A 19,495-nucleotide genomic window follows, 5' to 3' on the forward strand; every position below is an offset into this window, starting at 1 on the left:
TCTGTTTTGTTGCATTTGTTTCATTTGTCGCTTTTTTATTAACTAATTGTGATGTCTACATTGAAAAATATTTGTAAGTATTTTGTGTATTTTAATTTATTTTTTCAAATTTATGTAGTCAGTACTACGGAATAAACACCATGATAAAGTGTGGTAAGATAAATATATTTTGAAATTTTTAAAATTCCCCCGACTTACGAACAATCCTTTGGAATGGAACTTGTTCATAAGTCAGGGGATACCTGTATTATAAAATAAATTTATGATAATTATTATATATTCATGCTTTATTATTGATCTATTTGAATTCTTATTGGAATTTTAGTCATTATATTTTTCCGATGTCCTGTTTTAATATTGTTCTTTTTAATGCTATTATTTTTTTATCACTGTTTTTTTCGCTATTCTGGTTTTATGCTATTCATTATTAGTATTTTGTCGATCATTTATTTTATCCTGTTCTCTTGTGAAACGTTCTGTTTTGTCATGTTCTGTATTGGTGAGTTCTGTTTGGTCCGGTCACCAGAATGGCTACCTGTGGTTGGCAACAATGTGACAAGCAGTGACTGGTTGTAGGTTAGTGTTAGTAACATTTGGAATATTTGTATTTGCTGCATTTGTAAACATGCTTGGATCGTGACTCTAGTCCTCTAGTGAGCTCTAGTTGATGTTTGTGTATCTGGTAAATAATATTTAAGTGCTAAAATGACTTCGTCGAGATCAGAATTTCCATTGGAAGCTGTGAATGTGAATGGACCAAATTATCTAAAACAGGCATTGCTGAATTGCACAGATCCTCTAAAAGCTATTGAACAATTTCAGGTAAGATTATTTGTATTTATTTCATATAATGTGTAAATGATATATTGTATTGGTCTCCAAAATACTGGCGTTATTTAAATTTTGATAGCAATATTCCTTGAAACTTGAAAGAAATATTGCTATCCAATAATTATTTTTTTTACAATTGAATGCCAAATTAATATAAATAGAATAAATTGTTATATACAAGTAATCTATTGTTTTCAGTTTACGAATGGAATATTATTGCCATCACTTCGGCCAATGTTGCCTTTACTGGACTTGCATGGAATGCGACGGTTGGACTTCCATACATCAGTTGTTGAGGTAGGTTGTATACAAAATTTTTGCATTTAATAATTAATATTTGGATAGAAATAAATTTAGTTTATATTATTTATGTTCATTATTATTAATTAATATTTATTTTTTGTTGTAGGAACTTAGAGAGAAATTAATTAGTCATATAAATGAAATTGGCTTGAAACAAGGACCAGAAAGGGATAAGAAATTACAAGAATTACTGGTGAAGAGCTTTCCTGTTGTTAAAGTGAAGTCACTAAGACCCATAGTTATGTGCATTTTAAGAAATATTCCCACAATAGATGATAAATATCTGAAAGTTTTGGTTAGAGACAGAGAACTGTATGAGGATACTAACACTGAGGTTAAAAGACAAATTTGGAAAGATAACCAGTCACTTTTTGGCGATGAAGTTTCCCCATTATTAAGTCAATATATTACTGAAAAAGAGAATGTACTCTTTGACCATCAAAATAGTACAACCCATTTTTTTGGTCCATCACCTAAAGTAAGTAGTAAAGATGAGCAAAAATTTACTAGCAATATTAAAATTTGTATTATTTAGGTGCGTCGGCAAGGAGAGGTAGTGCAAAAATTAGCTCATATGATAGGAACTAGTGTTAAATTATATGACATGGTTCTTCAATTTCTGAGAACTTTATTTTTACGTACAAGGAATGTTCATTATTGCACATTGCGAGCAGAATTGTTAATGGCTCTACATGATTTAGAAGTACAAGATATAATATCGGTGGATCCATGCCACAAGTTTACTTGGTGTTTAGATGCTTGCATTCGCGAAAAAAACGTTGATATTAAAAGATCTAGAGAGTTGCAGGGATTTTTGGATAATGTAAAAAGAGGGCAAGAGCAAGTGCTTGGTGATTTATCGATCACGCTCTGTGATCCGTATGCTATAAATTTTTTAGCAACTTCTGCAATTAAAATTGTACAGCACTTGATTAATAATGAAGGGATGCCCAGAGATAATCCCATTTTGATTTTGCTTTTGAGAATGTTGGCTCTAGGCTTAAGCGCATGGGTAATGATTGATTCACAAGACTTCAAGGAACCAAAATTGGATAGTCAAGTGGTCACAAAGTTTATACCCGCTTTAATGTCGTTAGTGGTAGATGATCAAATAAGACAGTTATCAACCAAACTGCCACATGACGAAAGGGAAGCTGCAATTACATTAATTGAGCATTCTGGATCTTTGCCTGATGCAGTTGAAGCGTACATTCAAGAGAGTCCAGTTGCTAGTATTTTAGCCATGTATTATACGCTTCATGTGACCAGACACAAAGATAGAAGTGGATTATTAAGAGTTCTTACAGTTCTAGGAAATTGTAAAGATGATAGAGCTTATGAAGACCCGTTTTTACATTCTTTGGTAACTTTTTTTTTTACTTAATTAAATGAAAATGTTAATAATTCTTTCTTTTAGGTGGCTTTGTTGATGCATATTCCCGACGAGTTTGCGACACCAGATTTCTGCACAGGATTATTTGACGAGTTTTTCTTCGCTGGTTTAACCAAAGATAACGTGACTAGACACCTATTAAAATTACTTTGGTACGTGCATCACAAGTTACCTCCAAATCGTCTACATACTTTGATCAAAGCACTGCAACCTACTCATCAACATGGCGAGAAAGTACATGCCTTGTATCAAGCTTTGCAGGAAAAAATCAATACACAGCAGGAACCTATAGTTACACAAGAAATGGACATCGATGTTAATTCACCTTTAATGAGTGTCCCAACGCCAGCACCATTTCACCAAACAATTTAACAAGGGAGATGCTTTCTTCAGTTGGATTTTTTTTTATTGTAAATACATAATTTATTTAGTATGTGCACAAATTTTTAATAAAACTAATTATAACTTTATTTTTCTGCTATTGTGTCCTTGATGATTGGTATCAGGTATTTCCTGGAATGAAGCACATTATTTTGCTTGTATACATTTAGTTGCTCTAATGAATTTGCAACTTCTTCCAGCTGTAATTCGTCGGCTAGAATTCTTTGTTGAAGTTTTTTAACTACATCATTTCCGACTGGATAAAATGCAATATCTCTTGTAATACCATCTTCAGTTTCCAAACCCATAATGATGATTGCTTCTCCATTTTTATCTGAAAAGAATGAACTGATTGCATGTTCAAAATCGGGTCTGCTAATGAAATGCTGAACTAGCATGGGCAACCCGGGAATTAAAACATTGCCAATTTGTTTTAAATCTTTTGATAACAATTGACGAGTAGTTAGCGCAGATACATCGTTATGGGCAGCCCAGAGTTCATCGAATATTTCCAATCGTGTTTTGGTCGGTTTAAGCAATTTTTCCAATTGTTCAGCCATGGTAAAATCCAGTTCTTTGGATTTTCCAGCTTCTGGCTTAAATCCAATAGTATCAAATACAATGGTTTCTGTAAGGTTCTTGTTTTTACTCTATTGATAGCAAATTTTATATATTACAAATACCATATAACAGCTGAGCTACAGTGCAGAGACATCTATTATATATTTGAAATATTTCGTTCGCGATTAGGGTGCAACACGATCCGACTTGGGATAGGATGAAACGTACATTCTTGTCCCACTCACTAGCTTTATCTAGGGGCCTATGATCAATGATCTCTGTTACACAGCATTTCAGATGTGAGTCACTCTCACTGAGTATATGATGATCGACCAAAGTGATCTTCAATCTTTCTTGTTGGCACAACCAAGTCATGTTGATTTCATCCCTTAAATACAATACATTAGTAAGTACAGTATTATTTAATGTTATATTTATATTATATGTTCACTTGAATATAAGATTGCTTTTGTCCACTTTATATTTGTCCAAAAGGTAATTGGATTCAGTTTTTATTGGGAAATCATCAGCTGCTACATTCATCACAGGAATTACTTTAATATCACTGCATCTATACTTATCATTAGCATAGAAACATGCCAATGCTAAAGGGGCAATTGTAGAATCCAAATCACACGATTCATTGCCCATTACCACATGTACACATTTGATACCCTCAAAATTAACTTTCTAAAAAACAATAAAACATTAACTTTATTCATAACATGTTATATTTGAACTTACTGTTACTAACTCTTTTGATTGTTTTAGGTAATTATGAAAATGAATCATGTTGTACTGCAGTAGAAATAACTTATTTTATATTACATCTATTCTAGATGATAACATAACATATTTTAATTTAATTTATTATTATAATCATTATAATTGTTTAAAATTTTACTTTTATGTTGTTCCAGGTGGTCTGCAGAGAATAGATATGAACTGTCATTGTTATCACTCATTACCTGTCACATGTATACAGGGTGTTTATAAATAAATTAGATTATTAGGATACTTGGAATTTCTATATCATTTTCGGAATGAGATTTTTAAATAAAATAAGATTTTATTACAGAAAATTAATTAATTTTCCATACATATTAGTTCGCACATTTTTAATCCCTATATTTTGCCAAGGCTATTCGGTTTCGACTTTCGCAAGATAATCAGATTTTTTCTTGAGTTATTAAGTATGTTGCGTTCTTATTATTATCAAATTGTAATGTTTTTTTGTATTCAGTTAACGTTTGCTTACGAAGAAGAACGGTGCGTTGGCCAGTGCTATATGCAACAAGAAGAACAACATAGAACAACAACACCTGTTGCTGAATGGATTGGAAAAGTGGTACTTCTGGTAAGCAGAAGAGATTTGGATTCAGAGCTTTATGGATTCCTACAAGGAAGAATCGCAAACGTAACAATTATTACGTGAGACATACGGACCACAGCAATCGGTAAGTTCATAAATTTAATTTATTTGGTAATCAGCAATGAGTTATAACAACAAAGAGAAAAAAAAACTTTCTCCTTGAACATGATGACCTAATGAGTATCATTACGAGATCCGCAGGTTGCATACTCTAAGAAACTATGGAGACTAGTAATATTATTTTAATTTACGGATGGCGAAAGCCTTCAACAAGAAGATTATTATTTGAAAATTATGTTTTTTGTCATATAAGTAATGAGAGAAACGCTCTTTCATTGCTTATATTATAACATTTTAATTGTACGAAAATATATATCATATTAATAAACATAATAAACACTGTAACTCGAAACTGTTTATTATAATGATCGATACTCCGCATTGTTTATATTAGTTCTTATTACTATTTTATTTGTAAATACTGTGAGGATATATTTGTAACTGATCTCCACTCATGTAGTTGAAGAATTCAGTTTTAACTTGATAGTGAACATGTTCAAATCGGTGTCGCTGAAATGGTTATTTGAGAAAACAAGGTTGGTAAACAATTTGGTTTTGTTTTTATTTGTTTGTAAAACTAACAATAGTTTAATAAAAATGGGAGTTAGCGCAATGACGTTTTGGTCCAAAAAGTATGAGGAGATATTAGTTTTGAAGACGTTGCAAAATTTCAGTGAGAAAATGTTGCCCTTTTTAAATCCCGAAAATTACCCCTTCTTAACCGATTTCTACAGGTAGACAAAATCACATACCTTTTGATTTGTTTGAAGGCTCTGACTCACTCGCGCTTATTAGATCATTACTGCGAATCATCACAGCAAACTGCAAAATTCGCAAATACTATGTTTTATTTATGTTGTTTTTCTCTTTTTCCTGTTGCGCATCCGAAGCTATGATGTATAAAGCTATGATGTATAAGCTAAAAAAAAAGAAAAACATCTCGCAAACGGGAACTGCTCAATATCTGAAAAACAACGGTTTCATCGTCACTGTTAGGTGAGTCTGACTCGATTATTAAAGTCCTATTCTTTAAATTAACACAGCCACTTAATTATAGTCCATTCGTTAGCTTTTATCTTAGAATAAACAGTCATTTGTTTCAGCTCTATTATGGCAACTGATTCGCCTACTCCCGATCACAGTGATCATATCAACTATTCAGCGGACTCAGGGCGCATGACTCCGCCTCCAACCACAAGCTATTCGAAACCGGAAGTTGTAGTCGACTCGTCTTTAGCTGTTGAACCAACGAAGGATGATAAAGACAAAGATGAATCTGATTTTTCTAGACCTGACGCGAATCCTGATTCTAATCCGGAGAAAGTGGATAGTGGAAAAGATAAAGGGAATTCCAAGAGTAGTGACGGAGGAGCCGCCTTCATCGATAAAAATAAAGAAGATGGCAAACTTAATGGCGGTGATAGTAGATTAGAGAACAAATGGATCCCACCCCCAGCTCTTGTCGATGATAAAGATGATTCCGAGGAAAAGGATTGTGCAGTAAACTGCATTTATTACACATTGCAGTGTTGTGAATGTACCATTACATAGAATATATATTTTTAATCATTTTAAAATTCAGCCATTTATTCTTTTTGTTTTAAACATTTATAAACCAATTTTATATATTTATGTACAGAAAATATATGTAAAAGGAATTAAATATGTGTATTGTATGATAGTGTTCTTTTTTTAATAATACAACAAACATTAGAATGTATGGTTTGTCCATTATTTAACTAATATATTATATACAATCAACAGAATACTGTGGATATGTACAAATCTCTAAATAAAATCTCTTAATTAATATATAATAAATTAAAAAAATAAAATATTAATAATAGTTAATAGTTTAGAAAAAATAAACATTTTCACTGCTTCTTTTCACTTTCAATGTAGGCTTTGTTGTCTAAACCTAAAGCCTCACTGTCACTAGCCTTTACAGCGTCGCTGTCTTCATCTCCTTCCTTTTCGATGTATTTGTACCTCATCGCCATCAAAGAGAAAATCACCATGTCAATAACCATTAGGCCAGAGTATAACCAGAAATTGTTCGACTGTGAAGTATATTAAATTATTTATGAAAATAAAAAATATATTATCTCTAGAGTTATTCTATTTACCTGAAGTTCGAAGATTTCAATCGATTCAATAATGATGATTATAATGTTACCAAATGCGGTCGTCAGTAACCAACAAGCTTGGACTACGGACTTCATGCTTTTTGGTGCCTGAGAATATGCAAACTCTAAGCCTGTAACTGAGAACATGATTTCTCCCATTGTGATGATCACGTATTGCGGAATTAATAGGAGTACGTGGAGACTGTTGGGTTCTGTTACTGTAATTACGTTGCTTTTCTGTAAAGAATATTGATATGAAAACCTGTTCATTATCTTAAAAATTGATATTTACCTCTACATTTTCTTTGTCAAAAAGTACAGCATAAACACCACCTAAACTGAATGTAAATTTGCCAATTTCAACGTCTCCAACACTAACAGTGTAGTCGCCTGGTTTATCTAGTTTAAAGGCTGCACTGTAGTCACTAACCTTACTATCCTTTACAAGTGTACCATCTAACCTGTATTCAATGATCTCAGATTGTTCTGTACTATGAACAAGAGTTCTTACTGTTGGTAAGCCTTCGCTGTCCTTAGATATATCATCCTCTATCTCTTCTAAATATTTTTTGTCCTGGAAAGTGTATCCAACGATTTTACCAGTCTTGAAAGTTATGTCAGGATTTTTTAATTCTTCTTCATTACACTTGATCAATCCAAATTTAGACTCTTTATTTGTCACAAACTTGTAAAATTGAAGAGGTTCTATGATAGTATTCTTTCCGTCGTATTCAATGTCCAATTTGCAATCATGGCGATTATTGTAAATATGTACAAACGAAGTTCCGGATTCTGGACGTAATGGTTCCTCTGCTTCAATAGCCATAGATATTCCAGCTGTAATAGCAAAGGCAACGGCTGCAAGGAGACCTCCTACCACAAGACGTTGCAATGGTGTTCTCAAAATTTTCAATTTATTGAAGATCGGGTATATGCAATACTCGAATAGTGGAATGAAAACGAGGATCAGAACAGGATTGACCACTTGCATTTGATCGGGAAGGATTGTGTAACTTCCCAAATCACCGTTCATGCGTCTTGCTAAGAAGGTCCAAGCGCTGCCTTGCTGATCGAATAGAGCCCAGAAAACGGGAAGCGGAATGTACAAAAGCAGCACTCGCAGAGTCGTCTTAATCTCATTGACCAATTGTGTTCCGAATTTTTCTTCAGCGTAATCCAACCAATGTTCTTTCTTCACATGTTTCTTTGTTTTCGATTTAGTTACAATAGCATTCTGAAAAGTATATTGAAAAGTCAAGTTGTATGCTTAACAAACGATTTCAGATGATTATTACCCCAATACATTTGCTAACTTTAATAACCATGTTTCCTTCAGGTTGACGCATCCTGTACAAACGCTTACCAGCCGCGAATATAACTTAAACAAAATTAAAATTAGTCCAAGGAAAACAGTAAAATTAAGATGATTTACCGATTGAAACGATCATCAGTGCTCCGGGAATACCAAAGGCGAGAGGGAAGCAGTGAGTTTCGCCTAAGCAGGCAGCATTTCTCAAAAGTGGTGTAATGAACGTCGATATAAAACTACCAAAGTTAATGGCAAAGTAGAACATGCTGAAAAATGTTGTCAATTGACGTTCTTGCTGAGGCAAGATGAATTGATCACCACCGAAAGCGGCCACGCAAGGCTTTATTCCACCGGTTCCAAGTGCGATCAACACTAGACCAACCATGGAAATTTCTGTGTGTGGCATATTAATGGCACTCGTCGAAGATACGGCTAGAACAACGCTCCCCAGTGCATACACTATGGATAGGTAAAGTATAGTCCGAAACTTTCCAAGGTAACTGTCTGCAATCATCGCACCGAAAATGGGGAAGAAATAAACCAAGCAAGTGAAAACGTGAAATATGATTGTCGCTTCGTGCGGCGTATACAGCAGCATGTCCGTAAGGTAAATGGTAAGAATTGCTAAAAAAAAAGATATTTTTTTAAATATCACCACTAATAATAATTAATATAAGTATTTACTTCGCATTCCATAGTAACAGAATCGTTCGCAGAATTCATTGCTGACGATAAAGAAGACAGACTTAGGATATTTAACTTTCTGCGGAAAAAAGTAAGAAAAGCAATTAGTTTAATGGCACCAATAATTCTTCCAACATAATTAATTGGAAGAGAAAAACAAAGGAAAACATTCAGATCCATCATAATCGGGGAATTATCTATTGATTCTAACTCAATTCGATAATAATAAAAATATTTAATTTTATATGTGTTTTATATATATAATAAATAATGAATTATTAATATAACCATTTAATAATTTTAAACTTAATTGTATTATTAAAAGTTAAATAAGATTAAATTCCCTTCAAATTTATAAATATAAAATAAAAGCAAAATGTCTCATATTTAAAACACATTTTTGTTGGTAATATTTATTTATATATTTCTGCGTTATTTATTGGGTTATATTTGATTGCAAGAAGGTGAGCTATTATCAACTGATATTAATCCATTGTTCATGTAAATCCACCTAGCTAATAAAACGGCAAAACATTTGCGATATTCGTAAATTAATAAAGGAGGTGAAAAAATATATACCGCTGTTATTCATTAAAAACAACATGAAAAATTTTATCATTTATTATTCATTATTTTATAAGTAGATAACCGCTGAATGATATTAAGTGTGAAATAGACATCGATCGGTTTTTGGCAATAAAAAATCTGAATCTAACAAACTTAATAAAAAATATTTGTAATTAAGAACGTGCACAATTTGTATTAATCGATTTTAAGGAAATTCCTACAAATTAAAATACAATTAAGATTTTTGCAGCTTTTTAAATTTACAATTATATTTTAATTTCTAGGGTACTCATCAATACTTTAAGTATTGTAGCACATTACCATAATATAACTCAACAAAATACCACAATAAGAAAATTAGAACCAAATTGATTTGTTACAAAAGGCTAGTAACCGATTTTATGAATCTTATTATCAATAATATTTTGTATACAATATGAACATAAGAATTTTTCTTTTTATGTATCGACTTATTATAGTAAAATATATCTTTGCGAATCACGGAATTTAGATAATTATATTAATAATAATATGGATATTTATATTAAAACTATTGTAGAAAAATACTTGAACTGAATGTGCGTCCTTAATACAATAATGATATATATCCAAGGATTATGGAAATTATTTAAATATGTATCCCATTATATGTCATTGAATCAATATAATTATATATTACAACTTGCTATCTTTTTCATTTTCAAATAAAAATTACAAATATGCAAATTTAGAGAAGCAATTATTTATTATTTTACAATTATTTTACAAATGCTGACCTTGATTTACAACAGCATATAAAAATGATTCGTACTAAAAAAAATGTTGTTTTCTTTTATAATATATTTAGCAAAAAACATGTAATATTCCATTGGTGAATCAAATATCATTACATAATCTTGTATTATCGACCACTGCTATAACTTCTGAATACTATAAATTATTTTGTTGAAGTTTTTCAAAACGTTTTCACTGCAATTTAATTACGAAATTGAGTGAAAGCATGATATATTCAGAATTACAAGGAGAAAGTCCAATTTAAAAAATGTTCTCAAAGGGAATAATATTCATTATATGGTACATGTTACCAGCACGGTGTAAAAGATTAACTTCAGTATGACCGACATAATGTACTCTTACATCGTAATTATCAAATCGAATCTGTGTTCATTCAATGCAATCAGAATGCACTTCACCTGTATTATGCAATGCACGCAAACCAATTGAATTTAGCAGAACTGAAAACAATATTCGCGATCGAATTATGTCACGGCTACACGATTTCGTCACCGTGATTAGAAACCGTTAACTTGAATTTAATAATAATAATTATCAGTTTCTTCTCAACTACTATGACCAGCTGATAAATATAGATAAACATGAGCCAAAATCAAAAATAATCATTTAAAATTTATCTTTTTTTTTCGCAATATTTATTTACGTTCTACATGTTTTCATTTGGAAAGTTTTTTTGTCGCGCAATATAAACCTGTATTTTACCTCTTTCATTTTGTTTGTTGATTGTTACGTTCTTCTTTGAGAAAACAATTGATGCGCGATATAAACACGATCCTAGCCTCCTAATATTACTTTGTGTCTAAATTAATTAACCGTAAATCATGATAACGGTCTTTGTCGGTTGGAAGCGGTTGTAGTACAACTTCAATTTGTATTTGTTTTCATACACTGACGGCCACTTGAACTTGAAATTAAGTCAACGAAGTATTCGAATCGTCGTCGCTCAAGCACTGACAATCAGGCGCGCTCACATACTGACTGGATAACACTAGCATGTGTACTTGCTAAAGAATCATTCCTACGTCAAAGTGTGAAAAGAATGGACGTGGAGACGAGAGAAAGGTGCGCGAATTTCGTTTGTTATAAAACGCGCATCAAACAAACTCATTGATCATATTCGAAGCACCACGTTTGGAAATTAATTTTATATATATAATAAGAAATAAAAAACGTTTATATATTATTGTACTCCAATGTTATTAAACCTAGAGCTACTTTATTTCAATAATAACATTTACTTTATTATGATTATTTTTGTTTTAGCCATCTATGGAGTTTATAATATTTTTTCAATTCTTGCATTATAGACATATTTTACCACTTAAAGTGAAAATTATAATACTATCGCGTATTAAATATGATTAAACTGTATTGACTTAAATCACATTGGTTCTAAATATTTTATTTAAAACACTATGTATTAACATTTCTTTCTGAGATTTCCTGCTAATTTATTTGTTGTGATTCTATTCTTTCTTAACACTTCAATAAACATTATCGTAAATAACTGTTAAATTGCATATAACATACTTTTTACTTCAAGTAAATAATATATTGCTTTATTATTTACATTAAAATATTTCCGTGTTTCTTTGTAAAATAATCATTATTATTTTATTCGTATTCTATAGATTTGGAAAGAAATTATTTTGATGACAAATTAAATAACATATAAATAATATTTATACACGATTATTATAACAAATAAATACATTGTTTTAACATATCATTGAGACTGTTTATTGTGCTACAGTGCAATGGATTAGTTGCATTAATTTTACCGTTTATTAATATAGCTTTTTAATATATTGTAAGAGTCATATCAAAAACGTACAAAAAGTAAATACATATAGACAATTATTAATAACCATTTTTTTATATTAATATTAATTATTATACTAATATTTACCTTCTCTGGTTGATTTTCAATGCTATCCACAGTGTTGTCTTTCATATCTGGATGTGAATCCGTTTCAGTTGCTGTTTTGTCAACTGCAAAATAATTTAAAAAAAATCATAATATTATAACATGTTTATTTATCATAATTAATCCATTAATAAAATATTGCTTGCATGAAGTTACATGCACGAATTTTCCCTATTCAAACTTTTATTTATGTTAATGTGAGACAAATTAAAAAATATAATTTTAATTGAATGTATTATTTATTTACATTTTCTCTAGATTGTGTGTACTACGGGGTTTCTTGTAGTATACTTGATAATAAGTGAGTAAGTATATCGAAGCTACTAATCAAAGCTCAGGGCATTTCTGATTACTGGGGACATCTCAAGGATATTTCGATTTAGTATATTCGCTTTTCGTGTAAAAGAATAAAATGAAACAACTCGTTCGTTAATTTATTCGGCTGTTCCAAATAACGCGCATCAACAAATGATTGTTTTCTTAAAACCATCAAAACATCGAGGCTTTGTTTTCGCGTCAGCGGATAGAACAATAAATAACGGTATTAAATGTGTAACATATTCGATTCTAATTAAAAACGTTCAAAGTTTAATAGGCAGATTGCAGTTATCTCTAGATCTAGCGAGTTAATAAATGTTTTTACCCGAACATAATGCTAACATAATATACAATGAATTCATCCACAAACAAAGAAAAATCCCTTATCTTATCTTGTCAACTAATTGTTAATATTTATTAAAAATGTATGTATATATATGAACGCTGAAAGACTTTTTTATACTTGGGAGTTGTAGATAAAAGTATTGATGCTCGGCAGTATCAATGACTGTCAATTTGAGGTGTCTGAAAATCTGGAGCGAGGACGAAACCAAAGGAATAATGCGTGTACATCTGTATATACACACAAATAATTGGCATTCAAATTATTTGAAATCCGCGGGTCAAGTTTCCCTCTTGACATCTCATAAAGTATAAGTAGAATCAATTCGCGGCCGTTCAATGTCGCAAATAATTAACGTCAAATTTATTATAAAACTCCACAACTCCTCCCACGTTATCGTTCTCGATTGAAAATCTTTCTCTTTCGAGTGCTGGAATTTTATACCTTTGAGATATTATTGAAAAGATTATATCTACCAAACAATATGTAATATTCAGCTAAATTCCCGTTATCATAAAAAACAAGTTGCTTTTTAAAATCCAGTGTCGATTTATTTTTTAATATTAAATATTTACTTAATTTATATTCTTCTTATTTATTTACTTATCCATTCTGACTAAAACGATAATAATTTTAATATTATTAATCTTTCAACAATATATTTATTAAATATTATATTGTAACATATAAAACATGTTTGATAAGTAATTTGTTTTCTGTTTAGCAATCTGATACGAACAAATATTTATCGAGAAACTTATTAGAACATTGTATTTTGTTTTTAACGTTGTTTTGTATTTGTTGATTTTTTTTAGACTTCCGTAAGAAGTTTATCTGGATTAATCATTAATGCCTCATACAATGACTTTATTGGTCGGCTGCTATCAAATAATAAAACATAGTAATCGCAACTTTGATTATTGGTAGAAAATAAAAATCACACCATTCATTTGATAAAAATGTTATTGTTGTGAATAGAATGTGAATAATGTTTGTTTTTGCTTCTCTTTGACTAATTTCATATTGTTTCCACACATATAATAAGTTTTATATTATTAATTCAATGATTGCTCTCATAATAACTTGCAAATATTTATCATTTTAAACTAAATTTCAGATAATTTTAAATAAGTAAACAATTATTTCATTCAAAATTTAAAACTATTTTATATTTTTGTCATATCAAAAAAAAAATAAGATTATCGCATTGAATATAAAAAAGTTGTAATTTCCAATAAAATATCTGATATTAATTAGGTTAATGTGTATTACAATTCTTCTCTATATTTAAATTTTATAGGAGCCAGTGGAAACAATTGATACAGTTATCAGTAGTTAACGATCGATTGATCCGATATCGTTATCAAGCTTGAGAGCTGTCGAACATGCTTCATTCTTATCTCGCATTCACTCACATAAAATCGGAATAGTTTTAACATATTATCTTTACCATCTATTTATTTATATTTACAAAGCACAGATAACATGCTCATTTGATATATCAACATATAATACATAAATGGTAGATTAATACTAGGCAAACATTTCGTTTTGCAATAGTAAAACGTTAAACTGCATAATGTTTTTTGATGTATTTAAAAAATAATCCAAATAAATTGTATTTGTTTGTAAAATCCTAACGTAACTTGCCTGTCATGGTGAATGCACCTTTCTGCTCAGCACTAATTCAATACAGTCGTCTCAGCTTGAATACTTTACTACAAACTTCCTACACCCTTCGTCGATCACAGGTGTACTGATAGTTGCGGGCCCGTGCCGACTCTGAAATATTGTAAGAAAGCACTCGAGATAAGGGCAAACAGAGAGCACAATGGGCGCGAACCGAATTATAGTACTTCATTTTTAATCGTGTCATCAAATTTTTTTATCGCGGCGAAGTGTGTTATCATTTCAAGCTGATAATTTGGTTTGAGTTTAGGTGTGATGAACGTGTACTTCTGCGGTCCACCATTAAATTTCATCTATTGACTATTATTATTATTGGCAAAAAATAGAATGAATAAAATATAATTGTGATTTTCCTTCGCAATAGTTTAGAATAAAATATGATATAATAATTGTCTGTTTGTGTCCTTCGTTGTGAAATGTATATATTTATTATTAATTATTTAATGCAATTTAATAATTAAATGAAAGAAAGATTGTAGTCTTTTAGTCCAAATCAATAAATATTTGTTATTTGTTAAAATATTACTATTTTGAGTACAAAAAACAACATATTATATTATTTAATTTTATCAATAATGTATATTCATAATAAATGATCAAATTAGGTTATGCTGTTGGACTTCCAAAGTCTAGAAAAAAAAATCATTCACCAAAAAATGATTTTTTACACAGTAAAAAAATATAATAAATAAATATTAGAAAATAGTAGAAATGTGAGATAAACGATTATATAAAATGAAAAACAAGCGAATGTTAAATCACTTTTAATTATCATCATTTATAATATTTGATTATACAACGCTTGACTTCGATTGTAATTCGTATTTTTAAGTTTATGATACTTATCTAATAATATTGTAATCTTAATAACTTTATACAATAATACCTTACATGGTGCGGGTAATCAGTTTTGTAAATATTCCGTGCTTTTCGAAGAACTAAATACATACAATAAACTACACAAAAAGGATTTTTTTTATTATGTCATAGTATATATAATTTACAATCTTATTCCTGTGAACATTAATTAAATCTAATGGCGGTAGACATTTGTTTTTGGTAAACTTGCCAATGGAAGTTTTTACCATTATATTCTTCTGAATTTTGTTGGTTGGTTGCCGTATTGTAGGTTAACTTCAGTATATTGATACTCTGCGATTCCACTACTCCCTTTGACTGTGTATCTGCTGCTATCCTGAACACTGTCATTGTCAATCGACTTGGCTGAAGGTCCATATGCAGAACCTCTTTCATTTGACTGTCGCTTCATGATGAACGATGGCCCTATTGCTGCAAGCACCGAGAGGGCACTCAAAACGCCTAGCTTGACCAGGATTCGAACCGGCGCCCACGGAAAATAACCATTCGGCTATTAGTCAGGAAAAATATGTATTTTTTTTAGAATGTATTATTTATTTTGTTCAATTACACTTTAGTTTGTTTTTAAAACTGGACTATAGTGAATTCGGACTGATCAAAGCAGCACAATGCGAGGTATGGTTCTATACATAAAAATTAGATGCATTGGATTATAATCAGTTTTGCCAATATTCCGTCCTTTTCCAAACCGAAGAACTAAATACATATAATAATAAACCGCACAAAAAGGAAAAAATATGTACTATTTTTGTTAGAATGTATTTTTTATTTTACTCAATTAAAATTTAGTTTGTTTTTAAATCCGGACTATAGTGAATCCGGACTGATCAAAGCTGCACAATGCGAGGTGTGGTTGTATACATAAAAATTAGAAGAATTGGACTATTTTGGCTATATCAATGAATACAGTCAATATTGGTATACAAATATTTTTCTTTTATATAGAACACTCCCACACCACGTCAATTGCTTGTCCTTTGTATTTTAATACATTGTACATTTTTAATCTAGCCACTGTTTTATCTTAACTGATTGTAAGTGTTTCATAATTGTGATTTTGTTATCAATTGGCATTCTCAGATATTTTACTGAGTTGGTTAAGGTAGTCATCCTCTCATCAAATTATATGGAAGGTAAAACATTTTTCAAATGATGGTTTTAAGTTATTGGTACAATATCAGTTTTATTATTTTTACCTCAATTTTACAACATGATTTTAGCTTAAATTTTAACTTATTTGAATCTATAATTATATTTTTTTAATTTAAACAATATCAAATACAATATAATTAATTTAAAACAAATAAAAGGGTGGTTATTAACAAATAAAATTAAATATTAACGAAATTAGTTCAAAACTTATGTTTATAGGAGTGTAATGTAAATGTGTAAGGTATTCTATGTAAAGTTGTAAATGTCCTCTGGGATTTCCAATTTATTAATTGCAAATAAGTTCAAATGATCATAATTGTATATACAGTAAGGGTAATTCAAAAAATAATAAAAATAATAATTAAAAGAAGTTTGCTGCCCTAAGTCTTTTTTTGAGCGGTTTATTTTTCTGAATTTCCTATGGTTTGAGTTAATCGTGATCGCGGCCGGCTTGGTTTTATCTTATTTTATAAGTTAAACAATCAAATTGTCTATGCAAATCTGCCGTTTGGTAATTGATTTTACAAGGATAACATTAAAAAAAATACAAATTACGTTTTAAAATAATTCAAAATGCGTTTTTGTAAATTAATATATAGATATAAAGTTACCACAGATAATCGACGTTTTACCATATTTGGTTTCTCAATTACCCCAGTTCTAAATAGTCCAGGATTTTGGCGATTATTCGCACTATGCAAGGAATATCTATTTATTACTTAAAATGTCTATTGGATATACACATTTGATGATATATATTTATATATGCGTTAATGCTGTGCTATTTGCATCTAATCTATTATTTCATTTTGTTTATGACTTTTATCGTTGAAATTGTTATTTCAGTAGATTTATCATTAATTAATATAAAATATTTTTTTTTAAAAACAATGTATATCTTAAAAAAATATAAACATGAGACACGTCACATGGATCACCTTTAAAATCACAAATGGAAAAATATACGTTGAGTTAAAATAGTAACATTTCAAGGTTAATGCGATGTTGAACAATAAAACATGAACAACAATTTTAAACATAATGTGTATAATTATTGGGTATACTAAGTCAACAATTACACGTTGTTTATATATTAAATGAGAGTTACAAAGTGCATATATAGTCGGAATTTAGTAATTATAATAATATTTAAAAATAAACTATTACGCTAACTGATTATATTAATTATATTTTTTTTTATAATCGTTAACATTATTATTACAACAAATTGTGGACTTATTTACATATTTGAACGGACTGTAACAATTGAAAGCCGGTTGTTATGAAATAGTATATGTTTGTTTATGCGAGGTTGATACAATTATGTCATATTGAGAACATGTTACCAATATTTTTGGCACAACCAAATTTTATTAATGTCAGAGGTATGACGACATCTTCAATTTTAATCTTTAGTGAAAGTGCAGAGGCTTTAATTACGTATTTCTTTATGTAGCATCAAAATAGGCCGTTTCGATTGTGTTTTGTGCGATGAATGAGTAATATAATTGTGTTTTTCAAAACAACACTAATTCTTCTATAAAAATCAAAATAATTAGTATACAAAAATAAAATTAATATTTTTAATTTATATGTTTATTATAAAATGATTATATATTATTAATAATAAATGTTAACATTGAAGCAATTGTTAACCGTTATGGTATGAACGACCGAACAAAAGTCCATTTATTTTTCTGTCTGATGATTCAATGTATGAATGCGCACAATAATTGATGCACGGTATTGCATAAGAATTAATACCCAATTATAAGTGCAAACTAGTATTTGATTATGCATTGAATAATATCTAAACATAATAAACATATTCATAATCCGAGATGTCTAACAATTCACAAATGTAATGGTTTTAATTGGCAAATTCAAATTTGCATGTGTGTCTCAGATTAAAATTTTCCAGTAGCTACCAAATTCAAATTTGCCTGCGTCATCCAAATAAAAATTTCTCAAATTCAAATTTGGATGAGTTCTTCAAAATCGAATTCGCCTATTCTAATTTGCCAATTGCATATGAAGCTATAATACCGCATCAATTAAAAAATTCTAGAAGACAATCTTTCTGTTTCATAAGAATATAAATGGTATGAAATCAAATAGGGGCTTGTATCGTGGGTAACCTTAAATTTACAAAGGTTGTTGGTACTTTGCACCAAATGAGCGAAGTGTTTATGAATTGTTTCATAAACACGTTTATATTTCATTATGAAAGTCAATTGATTATCTCCCTTCCAAAACAAATAATAAATGAAATACTTTTATGTTAATTTTAATTTACGATGATAATTAATTATTACTTAAATATTTTTCTTTTACAATTGTTTTTTTTTATATATTATGGAGGTTACTACAATATAAAAAAATATGTACATTCGTTACCTACAAAATCAGCAGAAGTGAAGTGAAAGATATATGAAGAAAATATGATAACAGATTTATTTCTAACTTTTTGGCTTGGGAAGGAAATTACAAAAAAAATGAGATAAAAATAACCAAATTCACCGTTTCCCAAATTGTACGAAATATTAAAAATATATTAAGTGGGTTGTTTGGGTTGGGTTTCTAAAAAGTGAGTGGCAATGTATAAAAGTTTAGGAATCTATACTCTAATTTATTATCGATTTGAGGTTCCAACATATTTTACAAATACAAATAAACAATAAAGAATGTTTTTTATTATTATAATTTAGGTCTCGACTGAACTCAATACCAAAATTTATTATTCATATGTATTTCTATTAGAAATTAGCCCATTTATATCTAAAGTGTAAACCACAAAATTAAAAA

At 29.8% G+C, this 19,495-nt stretch overlaps 4 protein-coding genes across 8 annotated transcripts; 2 read left to right on the forward strand and 2 right to left on the reverse strand.

Annotated features, from left to right (window-relative positions):
• The first annotated feature begins 538 nt into the window (after nucleotides 1-538).
• On the forward strand, nucleotides 539-2,970 carry LOC108565752 (negative elongation factor B). Its single transcript, XM_017925347.1, has 5 exons — nucleotides 539-822; nucleotides 1,030-1,128; nucleotides 1,241-1,612; nucleotides 1,670-2,497; nucleotides 2,552-2,970. The coding sequence occupies exons 1-5, from the start codon at nucleotides 706-708 to the stop codon at nucleotides 2,897-2,899; spliced, it is 1,764 nt and encodes a 587-aa protein (XP_017780836.1). The 5' UTR covers nucleotides 539-705; the 3' UTR covers nucleotides 2,900-2,970.
• Nucleotides 2,942-4,304, reverse strand: LOC108565753 (protein prune homolog). Its single transcript, XM_017925349.1, has 4 exons — nucleotides 4,214-4,304; nucleotides 3,921-4,159; nucleotides 3,592-3,857; nucleotides 2,942-3,536 (listed from the first exon to the last, which is right to left on the reverse strand). The coding sequence occupies exons 1-4, from the start codon at nucleotides 4,259-4,261 to the stop codon at nucleotides 2,995-2,997; spliced, it is 1,095 nt and encodes a 364-aa protein (XP_017780838.1). The 5' UTR covers nucleotides 4,262-4,304; the 3' UTR covers nucleotides 2,942-2,994.
• Nucleotides 3,811-6,505, forward strand: LOC108565754. 4 transcript variants are annotated; one of them, XM_017925350.1, is made up of 4 exons: nucleotides 3,820-3,875; nucleotides 4,390-4,662; nucleotides 4,713-4,926; nucleotides 6,005-6,504. In XM_017925350.1, the coding sequence occupies exons 3-4, from the start codon at nucleotides 4,802-4,804 to the stop codon at nucleotides 6,450-6,452; spliced, it is 573 nt and encodes a 190-aa protein (XP_017780839.1). In that variant the 5' UTR covers nucleotides 3,820-3,875; nucleotides 4,390-4,662; nucleotides 4,713-4,801; the 3' UTR covers nucleotides 6,453-6,504. The 4 variants fall into 4 exon arrangements, with proteins under 4 accessions (XP_017780841.1, XP_017780839.1, XP_017780840.1 ...); XM_017925352.1 differs by lacking the exon at nucleotides 4,390-4,662 and having other exon boundaries at nucleotides 3,811-3,875; XM_017925353.1 differs by lacking the exons at nucleotides 3,820-3,875; nucleotides 4,390-4,662 and adding an exon at nucleotides 5,792-5,897 and having other exon boundaries at nucleotides 4,849-4,926; nucleotides 6,005-6,505.
• Nucleotides 6,506-6,573: 68 nt separating this feature from the next.
• On the reverse strand, nucleotides 6,574-14,723 carry LOC108565755 (peptide transporter family 1-like). 2 transcript variants are annotated; one of them, XM_017925354.1, is made up of 8 exons: nucleotides 14,621-14,723; nucleotides 12,292-12,374; nucleotides 9,021-9,099; nucleotides 8,460-8,960; nucleotides 8,323-8,405; nucleotides 7,320-8,261; nucleotides 7,028-7,264; nucleotides 6,574-6,961 (listed from the first exon to the last, which is right to left on the reverse strand). In XM_017925354.1, the coding sequence occupies exons 1-8, from the start codon at nucleotides 14,625-14,627 to the stop codon at nucleotides 6,776-6,778; spliced, it is 2,118 nt and encodes a 705-aa protein (XP_017780843.1). In that variant the 5' UTR covers nucleotides 14,628-14,723; the 3' UTR covers nucleotides 6,574-6,775. The 2 variants fall into 2 exon arrangements, with proteins under 2 accessions (XP_017780843.1, XP_017780844.1); XM_017925355.1 differs by lacking the exons at nucleotides 12,292-12,374; nucleotides 14,621-14,723 and adding an exon at nucleotides 11,085-11,388 and having other exon boundaries at nucleotides 6,575-6,961.
• Between the last annotated feature and the right edge of the window lie 4,772 nt (nucleotides 14,724-19,495).

This window comes from Nicrophorus vespilloides, unplaced genomic scaffold (assembly GCF_001412225.1).
Source record: "Nicrophorus vespilloides isolate i.1.1-1 unplaced genomic scaffold, Nicve_v1.0, whole genome shotgun sequence".
In the NCBI taxonomy this organism is placed as follows: domain Eukaryota; kingdom Metazoa; phylum Arthropoda; class Insecta; order Coleoptera; family Silphidae; genus Nicrophorus; species Nicrophorus vespilloides.